Source organism: Rhipicephalus microplus, chromosome 2, assembly GCF_043290135.1.
Source record: "Rhipicephalus microplus isolate Deutch F79 chromosome 2, USDA_Rmic, whole genome shotgun sequence".
Taxonomy (NCBI): Eukaryota; Metazoa; Arthropoda; class Arachnida; order Ixodida; family Ixodidae; genus Rhipicephalus; species Rhipicephalus microplus.
This window is the reverse complement of record NC_134701.1, coordinates 238,295,913-238,310,408: the sequence shown is the minus strand read 5'-3', so window position 1 is coordinate 238,310,408 and position 14,496 is coordinate 238,295,913. Positions and strand designations below refer to the sequence as shown.

Here is a 14,496-nt window from a genome sequence, read left to right as displayed (position 1 = left end):
GTATTATACCCAGTGATGCTTTTCTGGTTTTTTTAATGTTCTCTGACAGAGACATAATGACACTAACTGCTATAGCATAATTAAACTATTCAGCAACTCTTTCTTAACTACATCACATTTCAATGTGCTGTAAAGTGAAATCTTACCCCTGAAGTACTGAAAGGTATCATCAGGCAGGATACTTTACCTCGTAAAAGTTGCACATGGAAGTTGCGTCTTGCAAAAGCAGCCTTGGTGCCTAGATAAAGTATTCTTTTTAAATGTGTTCATTTGGTTTACACAATGCTAGGAAACAGTTACTGAGCAATACTATGTAGAGTTTTGTTTGAATATCAGGGAATAATGCTGCCTTGTAGAGAAAAACACTCACGGCAATAATTTATTTGACGATTTTGCACAACCGTGACATCCAACTTGGTCATGACAGTGAGTGGTTCGATGTTTGGTTTAAAAAAAGCACACATCTCGTCCGATAAACCAGTAAAACAGTCCCAACCATTCTGTGCTTCATACAAAAGCATGAATATTCTTCCCAACCCAAAACTTGCAACACTGTTTCAAAGCAATACCAACACAAAGCTAAAACGTAACATCAACAGCAAGGCCATGCAAGTAATCGGCTTTCCAAGAAATAAATTCGTTGCAAGAAATTCTCGTATATAGCATTTCATAACATGAACATATGCGAGGTGCATTACTCATTAATTCTTATGCAAAAAAAAAAGTTGAGTAATAATATATAAAGTGAGGGCTTCAATTAGGTGCTTTAGGGAAGTAAGTAAAAAATATACAGCTATAACTTCAGATTTTTAACAAGATATGCTCTTACTATGTACACCAGGCTCTAAGAGTGCGATTTTGGCAACCCCACTTTGCTAGACGTGCATCACAGTTAAAAAAACCAGGAAATCTGTGCTGCATTATGTACAGAAGAACAGCCGCTGTACAAACACAGGATGAGGAGAGTTAATGGCGCATCAAAACATATCATTTGGCATGTTCGACGTCGAGACGAACTTCACAGAGTATCATCTATTTCACAGGGCATTCAATACAGGCACACTAGAGAGAAACATTAAGTCGACTTGGTTTGGTAGACCGCAGTTCTCACATTTAGAAGACACAAAGTTTCTATCTTCGAATTTTATGTTCAGATTGCGGCGCCAATAATGTTACTACATGAAGTCTTGCATTTTAGCTTAATTTTTACAACACATTCCAGCCCCATTAATGCAAAAAAAAGTTCACACAGTTTGTTGGAGGGAGTTTTTGTTTGCGTTTGATTTTCAAGAATGCACAAAAAAGTACCTGACATCCGAAAGGACTCGTTCAGAAAATTAAAAGTTCACTTTCTTTTACTGCACATATGTGGTTCACCAAACACATGGTCAGACTAACATACAGGCAAAAATATAGCCATCTAACAAAGCAGCGTAAAGTTAATATTTCTCTTTAGTATTCCTTCTAGTAACAATAAAAACTCAACGACTTAAAAGCAAGAAATGCACCCTATTGCACTAAAAATTCGGTGTGTGCATTACCATTTCTCCGCAAATGGCTGGCAGCAGAGAAATTGGGATGGGGGAAAAGAAAAAAAAAAAAACACTTTGAGCTGAAGCGAAGAAACAGTTACTACTGGCACAACAAGCATTTGTACATGTACATGGACGTCACACCACAGAGTCAAGAGAAAGAGAAAGAACATCCTTCCCAAGCCGACATCAACGCCATTTGGGCTAAAATATGGAGCAAACATGTGCGTCCATTCAGAAGGAAGGAAGGAAAAAAAAAGGACTTGAAGACACACTTCCATTTGCCACGGTTGTAGTCAACGTGCCAGCAAAGTCCTTAAGCGAGCGTGGAGTCCAGTTATTGTTTTGAGCTTCTGGGCAACTTGGTGCCTTGGCATATGGAAGGAGAAGCACGGTCACTGTGCTTTCAAGTCACGTTAAAAAGTCACATTTTTCTTTTTTTATCTTCACCCGGTAAATAAAAATATCTCGCAGGTGTGTTGGGGGGCACACAAAATCACCATAGTATGCAGTATGCACTGTCCTTTTGTAGAGGTGCTCTCGTACTACAGGGTTGGTTTTGTCGAAGAGGTTGGCCTGTTCACGGCAGGAATTCGACGTAGTTTTCGGGCACAAGACCACAGCGCCCATTGAGACAGCCTTCTAGCCAGCCTCTTTCCCTCGACGGCCGGACTGAAAACAGTGCAACATCGCTAAGTTTTTAGCCACTTGCATTTACGAAAGTGTATGCACTTCTCTGAGAACTCAAGCAATCCCATTTCATTTCAACATTACCCCCAGACAAGGAACCACCAACTTGCCCAGTTTATTACGGCCAAACTATGGGATGCCTGATCAAACACGAAAAATGATCATTAGGGTCGGCATCCCATGGCGCTGGGGTAGCACAAGCGATGCATGATATCATCATCATGTGATAATGTCACTATATGACCACATAATTTATGATATCATTATGATGTCACAAATTTGTGACACCATTTTGATGTAACTGTGCCATTACATTATACAATGGGATATGACGACACCATTGAATGACTTCGTAGCTTGATCGAAGGGGGGCCTGATTATGGAGGCCGTTAAAAACCACCTTAAGGGCAGAAGGCTTGCAGAAGGTGGTGAGATAGGATCAACACATCGGCCGAGGCAGAAGAAAAAGAACAAAAAAGATTGCTCTCGCTTATGAGTTGCCAAGGAACCTTATGAGTATTGTACTCATTAGTACAGTTTCAAGTTTCGAGGGCTCCTTCATATGTTCTGATGTACAGTTGCCAACTGAGATTTTATAACATCATTAGTCGCCAGCAATCTCAGCCCATCGTTTTGTATCGTCTGCCCTGTGGTGTAAGCTTAATGATACCCTAAGACTAGGAGGAACTGCTAATTCGTACAGTTTAGTACGTTTCTTTATGACAAAAGGCAGAAAAATGGGAAAATCAAGGAATTCCTTTAGCGCATTTTGCACTTCGAATACATTAGGGAGCACAAGCTTAGCATGTTCAAAGTTGGGCCTGCCACTGAATGCACAAAAGAATGCAAGAACGATGGGAAGTTGTAAGCATGTAGGGACATGGGTACGGGAGCGCTGTTTCTGAAGCTCCCTACTGCATTGAATTTTACACAAGAACAAGCTAGGATGCAAAAAAAATATGAAGCAAAAGCTAAAAAAAAGCAAGTTCATTAAACTGTGAAGGAACACCACATAAAGTGATGGAGCTTACCATTATCAATGATTTGGTTGGGCTCAAATGAAAGTTCAGAGTTATTTTCCCCGACGCACGCATATAGGGTTCTCACTTTCCTGCAGAGCAAGACAAGATGGTTATTATAGATGCTTTGGTACATTAGAGAAGTTAAGTATGCCATTAAAGAATGATTCAAACTTACCTTCCACCTGTGTAGTGATGGGTCGGAGTGGATGACTGACTAGACCTGGGCAAAGGACCAATGCAATTTAGCAATATCGACAACATCTCGGCAGCTCATGGTTATAAGGTGGCTATAATTTTACTCACTTTGATGCATCTAGGACGCGAGATGATGGATGATATTCTCTTGTAGCTGAGATAGAAATGTGAGACAAAGAACATCAGGTGAAAGCTGGCCTTCAAACTTTATTTGTTTTCAACATTTGGGATGCTGCTAAAAATTATCATTATGTTTACATGTACAACTGCACTAGAAAAATATTAGCACGAGTGACTTATGATTGTATTGGGAAAACTGTGGTGTCTTGTCTTCGAACAAGCCAACCCGTGTGTGGCAGGTACAATCAATATATAAAATCGCATTGGCCAACAGCACGCAGCCCATCCACAAGTCCACGTTTCAAATGCAAGTAGTGATTTTGCTGTTACAATCACCAGTCGCATGTGCTAATCTTTTTCAAATGCAGCTGTAAGTGGAAACCACAAAAAAAACTTGCAATTCACAATGTAATGCCAGAAAGAACTGCTGTACTATCTACATGCACGCTCTAGTGCTTTATTTTGGAACTGGGTAGAACTGCAAGTAACATTTAATGTGCTACACGGCCAACAAGTCTTTGCAGATGTTTCTGTAATACAGCTAAACCTGGATCCCAGACAACACACGCCTACCTAAGGTAGTCCTCAAATGGTACGAACATACTCATTTTATTTTCATACTTTAGGCGACGTTTTTAGTGCGACCTCAGGAAGACATTCGCAGGATGATACAGAAACCATACTTCTAAGTATTTTTCGAGGATAACTCATTGTCCAAAAAATGAGCACTGTAGGATATTTTGAGTGCATACTTTGAGTGCCAAGCTCTTTGATTCCCCACCTCTCTCTCTTTCCTTTCAATTCTTGGATTACCTCTCTCATCGCAACTGCCTCAACAAGGAATGTAACCTCGGACCACCTCTAGTGAGACATCAGTGAGTTTTACAAGTTATGATCACTGCCAGCAATACTATCGGTTTGAAATATGGATTTTTCTATTGCCTCCAGAAAACATCCGCATGAAAGGCCATTTTCTCAAGCTGTGTTGAGAATGCAATACATACAGCACAAACTGTGCAGTGCAAAACTTTAAGTACACTCGTCAGCAGAAAAAACTGCATACCTCTAAGCACTTTACTGCAACCAGCAATGTTTCATTTTTTTCTTTCAATACATTGCACAAGTTCGCTTTTACCGATTATCGACTGAATTTCTATCAGGCTGGCTTTCCCCTTCTGACCGTGCACCGTTAAGCAACAGGTGTTCCCTACTTGACATGGAAGAGAAGCACATAGAGTGGGCCTTCTACAAGCACAGCCTTGTGCACAGCAGCACTCACCGGGCACTGGCGAGTGGTGACTGATAGAAGCATTTGAACGCGAACTCAGGGACTCTGTGCTGCTGCTGTTGGAGTTGACATTGTGACTATTGTCCCTGGGCCCATAGCCTCCAGTGGGAGCTGTAACACCAAGGCAAGGAAAAACGAAACTCACTTGAGCCCTGCAGTGTGTCACTGCGCTTTGTTTCTGTCTAAAACGACAATGATTGGTTGCCTGTAGGACAATTATGGTCCATTTTTGCAGCCCACGAACAATGCGAACCAGCATTACCAATGACCTTAGTGATGGTTCCAGCAGAAAATCTAAGACACCATTATTAAACCATCAGACGATAAAGCCTTGAGCTACTCCGATAAAAAAGCAGACTCACTGCATCGATTCTAGGAGCCTAGTCAATCTAATGGACCTAGTTACCATGAATGAGCAACAGACAGTGTGAATGAAAAAGAGGTGTTTTGCATATCCAAAGAGGCGTTAGCAGCCACTGAACAAATGGTTGAAATTTTGTTATGTGCTATTTATTTCAGTTAATGTTGTTTTACTTGGTTTCCTTTCCACAGTGTCTGAAGTGGATTATTTACAATGTACAAGTCTACCAAGTATCAAGACTGCTGTACCTTACTGAACTTGTAGCTTCAGTTGGGCCATAGCAATTGTATATTCGCCAATATAGAAATTAATTCCGTGGTTATACGTGCCATGCCACCATTTAGGACACACCTCCTCCTTTCTGATCATTAAAAATTTCATTTTCCCAATCATAACCCTACAGGTTTCAATATTAACATGCACCTAATTAACCACGTGTGTGTTTTTGGATTTCACCACGATCATACATTGCTGCCATGGCTAGGAATTGAGCTTGCATCCCCTACAGCATCTGTGGTTTTACATGCCAAAACCACGATATGATAATGAGGCATGCTGCAGTAGAGAGCTCCGGAAATTTCAACAATCTGGTGTTCATTAATGTACGCTAACATCGCACAGTACATGGGCCTTACCATTTCACCTCCACCAAAATGCGACCGCCATGGCCGGATCGAACCCTTGACCTTTGGGACAGCAGCTGAGTGCCATTACCACTGATCCAGCACGGCAGCACAAATTTGCATCCTTAACAGTACAGCACCTTATCCACTAAGCTGACACAGAGAGCACTGTGTAATGTACGCACCTTTTTCCTTCCATCATAATTACTTTGCACACCTTCCTGCAAATAAGTGACCTCTCTCTTTTGAGCAAGAAGAAACGAAGAGCAAAAGAGGATAGGTTACGGGATAGATATCCTGCAGCCCGGTGCTCTTAGCCTGCACTGGGAGAATGGAAAGTACTACAGAAACAAAAGTAGGAAATGGAACGATAGCATGGTTGCTGAACACTCACACGAGCAGTAACTGCACAAAAGCAGGCTACAGAGTCCACCAGACTTCAGTAACACTACTGTCTCTCTGCACGACATCTGAATGGCATATTCCCGAGATCTTGTTCTACACTTTCTACTGTGCAATTGACAAATAACACAAAGCGCCTGGGGGCTCCTTGCTCGTCACAAGTTTGGACGGAAGCAAAAACTCTCACTTTTTTTTTTAGACACACCTCTGTGGCATCATGTACATTCTGTGTACTATAAGTACTAACACCCCTTTTGCACATTTGACAGCAGTGTAAAATTCAAGTGATGCAAAAAGTATCTAAAAACTCTGAAGCTCAATTTCTTATCTTTTCCCTGTCAGCTGTTGAACGGTAGAATTGAGAAAGCGCACACACCTGACCGAGAAGAGTTAAGAGGCGTGACGGCAGCCTTATGGGGTGGAACAGTAGGCAAGTGGCTGGAGCGGATTGCTTGGGTTGCAGCTGCCAATGATGCGAATCGCTTGACCTCGACGTGAGGCTGGGCGGAGTAGGGCCTCCCTGGGTAGACCCGCTGCTGCAAATGACACGACAGTGTTGGTCATACAAAGATGACGGAGCACCAACTTGATTTGTAACAATGTTGCAATGACTTATACTAAACATATGGTCTGTTCGTATAGTTACGGCACATACTATTACACCAGAAAGCAATGCTGAAGAAGCCCAAACTGCAAAATCATTTTTTCAAAGTTAAACCTTCAATAATTCGACAGGACGATGTTGACAACTACCAGAGAAAATGAAGACTAAACTTCTGTTCACCGAATTTTACACTGTGTTGTGTTTTACACTTTACATAGTGTTGGTACATCAGTATGATGTAATGCTTCAATATATACTTTGTGTTCGGGCTCTTTCGTAAAGAAATAACTCTTGAAGCAATCCATCTTGGGTTCCGTTCTGGGTGTCTTTTTAGAATGCAACGCAGCCTCCTCCTTTATCAGTGCAAGTAAGCAGATCTAACTAGACGGTGTAAATAATATTGCTACAATCTCGATTATTGACTCTGGGCATGTGTTGCCACTTGCCACTAGGTTCTCTGTTCTCGCAATGGTATTTATGAATTACTAAGCCTCTTTTTACAAAGTGAGTGGCTGTACTGCTTTAGCAGAAGTGCAGCCCACTAGCTCTACGTAGTGCCTCTCGACACGAAATCGGCACGATATTCAATACACCTTACTTAAAAAGCTTGGTGGTAGCGTCCCACCAAACATTCTGAATAAGGTGTATGTTGAACTGAAAGGAGTTATTGCACAGATTTGAAAATAATAGATCCCGAGCACACGGCTATAAATGACTACTCTGTTTCAAAAGTAGTTAGAAAATTCTACGGCTGTGTGGTACACTTACATGGTCAGCTAGAGGGGAAGTGAAGCCGGGGCTGTCGTTGCCGTGTGCCCGCGAAAAGTGGTGCGCTGACGGTCGTTCCCTTAGAACCACTTCCTGGGGTGTTGCTGCGTGCCCACCATCTAATGACCGGGATGCTGGCGTAGCCACCTTAGCCTCTTCTTTTGGAAAGGCTTTGAATATCTGCATCCAAGTGTTCCATAGATTATAAGTGTTCAGCACATCAAGAGAACACACAGAAACAAATTTCTGATGAAAGGATACATGAACATTCAGATGGGGGAAGTCTCAGTGTAAATGGCATCACAATTATAGTGGCACACTCAAACCTTCATATACCTTGTAACGTTGATACAACAAAGTAAGCATCAAATTTTTCTATCAGATATCAGTGCACAATGATTAGTGCATACACTACCAGACATAGAAGAAGCATTTTATAGATGTGTTAACACTGTATCATTGATGTTCAACTGCACTTATATTGCTGTTTTTTCTGTAATTATTGTCTGTTATTATTGTAATTATTGTCTGTTAGACAACATTACAACTGATGCATTGTAGGTATTGTTGCAGGTGTCAGAAACACCACCAGCTGAAATTAATGAAATACTGGAGTTCCGTATTAACAACAGAGTAAGTGTTGATGGCTACAGACATCAATGGGCAACAGAAAAATTGTAAAATTCCACAATGCAACCTAAATTGGTAGAAAAGGGCAGTGTGCCTATTCCGAGCTGTGGCTGTGATGCTGTCACTTGCACTCTCTATGGTGATGATCGACGAACAAATAAGCATTCTACCAAGGTTTCGCAACACGCTGCCCGTAGAATGTTTTTTTGTGAACCCAGATTTATCGTATAGTGACCCTGTTTGCAGCTTTCCTCTAATGTCACTTAGCTGTTGAAGCGGCACAAATTGAGCATAGATTCTATATATTTCGACTGAAAACAATGTGCAACTTTGATGGGCTGACATTTACCTTATCACAGTTTTCAATGAGGATTTCAACGACCACGTTGCAAAACTTTATGTCCATAATGGCCGCCATAGTTTCCTCTTCTGGCCGAAGTAACGTAGGACCAAAGCAAACACCCAGGTTTGACACAGTCATCAAGTTCGATGAAGCATAGTTGGAGACCCTGAAAAATTCAAAGAAAACCTACAGCACATGCATTGGATCAGACATATTAAGATTCCTTTTTAAAGGTTGACAAAGCAAACGGAACGCACTTGGATTAACTCGCAAAACACAGCAATTCGTTTACACTTCACTTGAGCTCCGACTTGTCAAAGCTATGGTCAGCTGGGCTCACTCAGACTAATTTTCAAGGATAGGTTTAAGAATTATTGATTTTACTCCCGAGCAAGTTTTCCAACATACAGTCCCTTGCTTGGCCGTCAACAATGCTTCACATTTAGTGTCCTAACCCACAAGCACGCACTATAAAACATATATAAATAATTACCAGGCAACTTGATAAGACAGATGCTTGGGCTAGTTGACGATTTGGAATAAACATATTTGCACTGCGCAAGACGAGTGGTTACGATTTGGAATAAACATATTTGCACTGCGCAAGACGAGTGGTTACGGCCTAACTACGCAAGGAAGAGACATGGACAGGAAAGAGCACTGACTTCAACTAAATTTTATATGCAAAAACGTTGGAAATATATACACATGACAGCAAGCAGCAAGCGCTCTTTCCTGTCCATGTTTCTTCCTTCTATAGTTATGCCATGACACTCATTGTCTAGCGCTGTGCAAATATGTTGCTACCAGGCAAGCTTTTCATTAGGCCTGCGGTAAAATAAGAGCATGAGAATATATTTCATGTTGTCATAAGCCCCACTTGATGCAACATTCATGGAGTTCAGTAGTGCAGCTAGTACTATAGGCAGCTTTATATTAAGAAAATGATTCTGGTTTTAAAAAATGGCATGACAAACGATGGCGAAAATGTAGCAATATCTTCATGTCAAACCTTTCTGCGACCTTCAATGTGAAATGACTGAGCACATGTTTTCAAGAGATTGCCAGTGAGGTAAATAGAAAGCTGTTTATTTTCGCTAACTTTGCTGTAATGAAGACCAGACCCGACGGTATATAGCGACACAGAATAAATGATATAGAATGGTTATTTATGCCACATGCAAAGTTAAATGGCATGACTATTGGATGAGGAGAGAACTGTGACAAAAAGTTGATAGCAAATGTTCTTCCACATTTGAATATTCTAGGGCACAACATTAAAAGTCAGTGGAATTTCCTCCTGAAAGACAGATAAATACGAGCCGGCACCGATAGGTGCACAGTGTAGACTGATGCCACGAGTTGGACAGCTGCCAACTCTGCTGTACAGCTCGCAACTGGGATTATTCCTTTAGTCGTGGAGGCAAGTGACAGTCATGTTTAGATCGTATGTGCTCTTTTGCCTTGTTAAATTTTAGGTGACAGCAGGTGAGTTATTGTAAACTTTAGAGTTCACAGACATTAATTGCTATTTAATGAGGGCCCTGATAAAAATGCTGGTATAATATTATAACCCAGAGAAGGCAGAAGTTCACGGAAACATGCAAGCATGACGAGATGAAAAATTCATGAATAGGAGGTGTCGCTGGAGCCCTGTTTTAAAAAGTGCACATGTCTTCTTCATGGCTGCAACTGGCTACAACTGGCTACACTACACAGGTTACGAATTTTTCATCTATAATCCTGAAGAGCAGTTTGTAAGAGTCTATCACATGGACCAAGTGCTTCAGTGTGCATTGATCAGATGGAGCATGAGAGCCGGTGAAAACAAATGGCAACTGTCATCGCCCAGACTCTAGTGCTATTCAGTCAATACGCACTGATGTGGACAGTCCACTCGGTGAACTCTCGCAGAATACCTCCCCCCCCCAGTCTTGAGTGTGCCATGCCGGAGCTGAAGCCCAGAAAAGAAATGGTGAGCCCAGTCATGCTTACTTCTGCAAATGCCGTATTAGCAGCGCAGCCATACGTTGATTATCGGGTGGCAGCTGAGAGACTAACTCTTCTATAGCTGCTGTCCTCTTGGCCTTGTTTTCTTGCTCTAAAACCGAGTTCAAGAGAATGGGATGTTAGCTTAGAATCTTCAGCATGAAACACAGATGATGTGGAATACAAAACTTACTTCTTTGAACTGACAATAAAAAAAGTCAGAATGAATAAATTACTTTTAGGTTTACCACTAATGAGAAAATACGTGTCGAGATTCAACTAATTTAGTTGAACACCAAACAAACATGATTTACTGTGAGTAAGTAATCTCAATCTTGACTGCGAAAATCATGCAAGCGAGTCTCAGTGCAGCAACAGGCATTGTTGCAGGGCATCACAATGTTTCATGCATAACAAATTGTATTAACATAAGCCGGGACAATTATACTAAAAATGCACTGGAGCATTTTCTGCAGCTAATTCAGCTATCTACAACTGGTGTAACTATAAGTTAAATCAGAAATCAGTGTAGTATCAATGTGTCCAGGTTTAAGATTGTTTAAAAAAACAAGTGTTTCTCAAACCTTTTGTCTTAAGCTCTTTGAACACACTGCACTTATACTGTCCATGCCCGATTTTCGTTGAAAGGTATTGCGTTGGGACAGTGACAGCTATCAGTATAACGCTGAATACTTCTGCACATAAAGCCCGCCTCTGAATTAGAGGAAAGGGAGGCTTCTGAAAACTTACTACAACTGTCAACACAATGAAAAGCTCGAGAAACAATTCCCATTCTACATACTCAATAGTCAATGATGAGTACTATAAGTATGATGGTAAGTGCAACAAAATGGCACATAAGCAATGAGATGGAAATAAAAGTAGTATTGAATTAGATATTGAACTTAATCAAGCTAACTACAACAACTTTCTATTTTACCATAATATATTACTAGTTTTTTGGGAATCAGCAAGTATTCCTTTTTCAATCTTATGTGCCTTCTCAATGCATCTATAATCGCTGCACTTATTGTAAAATATAACTAGCTTATGCTGCAGCTTGCAGAATGCTGCACCAACTATTAAAATTTAGACCTATATATAAGTTATGGTCTCACGATATCATAAAATTACATAAATTCATATACTTGACAGTCAATGTTGGCACGTTTTTGAAATGGGTTCCTCTCCAGTGTGTTCCAATAGCATTCGGGAGGCCGCAGACTAAAGTTTGAGAAACACATCAGAGGATGTAGACTGTGACGGTGACGTTATGCAGTTATGCTCACTCGCTGGAGCACAATGACGCTGCGTGATGCAGGCACTGATTGAGCCGCGAGCAGCCAGCAGCGGGTTTGTTAATGCAGGGCAAGGGGACTTACTCGCTGCGCTAATAAAGGCAGTGTGCAAACGAAACGTCATCAGTGGTTCAGGCAGGTTTCTGAAAGGAGGCACACGAAATTATTGTCTATGGGTTGCGTATCACACGATGCATAACTCGCAGCACTGTCATGGCATTCAAGAATGCATCACCGTATTTCGATCTTTGCAAACGTCAGCCAGAGGCAAAGGGAATAAAATTACAAAGCAGCCTGTCGCAGCTTGATACGTTTCCAAGAAAAAATAACATACTATTACAGTGTGTATGTTGACACTGTGAGAGGATTTGCACTGAAGAAAATGAATAATTAACAAAACCTCCAATGCAACAGTTCTCAGAACAACACATCTCAGTGAAAAAGGCCTAAATGTAATGAAAAAATAAGTTGCATTACTGCTTTTAATCAATATCATTATAGACCTGCATTATAAACCTGCACATTATACATTATACACAGATTCTTACGTGAATGTATGAAAGATTCATAATGTTCCTATGCCTGTTCTCAGCAAAATATTGTTTCTTATCTTTCAATAGAAACCAAGATATCTGTTGCTCTAGTGCATGATATGACAACACTTAAATACGGAGGCATATTTGAAAAATCCCTGTCCCTACCTCATTATTGACATGTCATAAGGTTCAATAATAGAAATATGTAAAAGTTACCACAATGACAACATCGTTACTAGAACAAAAAAAATCAACTATTACTGTCATCAGCACGAAATGCGCGCCTGCATATGAAAATCCTGTAGTATGGAGAGTATCCTTTGAATTGTATCAAGATTTCATTTTGGTACTTAATAATAATAGTGCGAGTTAAAGAACTTTACATTTGTTGTGGCATCTAGACATTCACTACATTTAGGCATTCACTGCAAAACCAAGAACACCTAAAGGTTTCCACACTTCCAAGAGTCGTACTATAGCTTGTGAATGGTCTGAAGAACTATGTCGATTTTATTACTAACTCAACGACGAAATTTACCTTAGCTGAAAGGCCCCTGTGTACCAAAATCTACGACGTTGAGAATTAGCAGACGTAGCCATTTGCTGAGCTAACCGTGCAAAAACTGGCATGTCTACACTATAAATCTGGCACATGCACAGCAGGCGTTACGATACACTTACCTAAAGTAATTCTTAAGCGCACTTGTAATTGTTTTGATCTCCCATTCCTCAGAGTTCATAAAATCGGGGTTCTCTGTTCGTTTTGGGTCTGTGCATCACAAAAAACAAAAGGCAAAAGCATTAGTGTAAAGAATGAACTGAAAAATGGACCAAGTTACTAGTTATACCATCAGTCTGGCATAGCCAGTGCTCTAAAAAGGAAAATTCAACTAAAACACACAGAGAAAAAAAACATTTTAAAAAATGAGTACTTTTATCAAATGCATGTAAAAGAGCAACTTATAGTTTACCACATATATTTTACACGGTGTCACAATGGTAGCAATCAAATTCTGCAAGGTTGTGACATCAAGACACTAGCCAACAGTTTTATTGCAGTGACTCTCTTTTGCTTTCTCCTTCAAGGAAGTCAAGGGCCCGCATGAATAAGTGATGAAGTAGTGACTAGAGCGCTGCATGGGCCGAATTTTTCGGCCTGGGCCTGACCCGGCCGGAAAAATCCGTGTGCCGGCCCTCCCGAGCCTGGCCCGGGGTTTTTAAATACGGCCCGGGCCCGCAAGGTTTCGACCCAGCCCGGCCCGTTCCAGCCAAATATGCCTTCGGCATAAACGAAGCACTATCCAATCTTTGGTTACTCGGTAGATCTGCAGCACACACAACAACTTACAAAAAGTGTTTTGATAATTTCTTTCAGGGCCACAACTTTAGCTGTTTCTGTGTATATTTCTGGTTATTTACACTTGTAACACTTCTGGGAAATTATTTTTGAGCAATGTCAAATAAAATTGGAGTCATAGCTGGTTCTCTCATCTTCGCAGTGCTAACCACACTACATTGTTTTTGCATTTCAACGAAAGACTGTAAAGCATAATACCCCAATAAAGGGAAAGAAAATGCCAGACATTTATACTCCGACTCTATATATGTTGAAAGAAATATTCCCGCCCGTATTTTTCCAGGGGAAGAACTCAAGTAAATGCATCACAGAATGGGAGGGGGGGAGTATTGTGTGAACGTTGTGTAATTAAGGGTGGTTTGGGAATGTCTAATTGTTCATCATCATCATCATCATCACCATAAGCCTGACTACTCCCACTGCTGGGCGAAGGCCTCTCTCATAATCTCATGATTTTATTAATCTTGTACTCATTTTGGTTTACCCTAAGTAAATTAGGTCATCAAGCGAGCACTCAGGTGTAAGAGACAGACGGACGGATGGACGGACGGACAGATAGATAGCCTAATGGTTCCTGAAGCACGAAAAGAAATGATTCGCAAATAAAGCCACGTGTCTGCCAGACACACTTCTGACAAGTAAAGCGACAGGTATTCTTAGAATTTTTAACAAACATACGGCATGCAGTGCACGTGGCCCCTTCATGTCTTGATAATGTAGCGACTATGCAGCTTGTGA

At 40.9% G+C, this 14,496-nt stretch overlaps 1 protein-coding gene across 6 annotated transcripts in view; it reads right to left on the bottom strand.

The window, feature by feature from the left end:
- Positions 1-350: 350 nt before the first annotated feature.
- The window catches only part of Graf (GTPase regulator associated with FAK), a 61,314-nt gene continuing 47,168 nt past the window's right edge, over positions 351-14,496 (bottom strand). For 5 of the 6 annotated variants that reach the window (XM_037421318.2, XM_075878009.1, XM_037421321.2 and 2 more), the window contains 11 exons: positions 13,083-13,170; positions 11,950-12,008; positions 10,574-10,679; positions 8,585-8,744; positions 7,606-7,785; positions 6,610-6,769; positions 4,839-4,958; positions 3,548-3,593; positions 3,420-3,464; positions 3,254-3,333; positions 351-2,204 (listed from right to left, as the gene is read on the bottom strand). In XM_037421318.2, coding sequence (XP_037277215.2) covers positions 2,113-2,204; positions 3,254-3,333; positions 3,420-3,464; positions 3,548-3,593; positions 4,839-4,958; positions 6,610-6,769; positions 7,606-7,785; positions 8,585-8,744; positions 10,574-10,679; positions 11,950-12,008; positions 13,083-13,170 — 1,136 coding nt within the window. In that variant the 3' untranslated portion in view covers positions 351-2,112. The remainder of the gene's footprint in view (positions 2,205-3,253; positions 3,334-3,419; positions 3,465-3,547; positions 3,594-4,838; positions 4,959-6,609; positions 6,770-7,605; positions 7,786-8,584; positions 8,745-10,573; positions 10,680-11,949; positions 12,009-13,082; positions 13,171-14,496) is intronic. The other variant, XM_037421319.2, reaches the window with a different exon arrangement.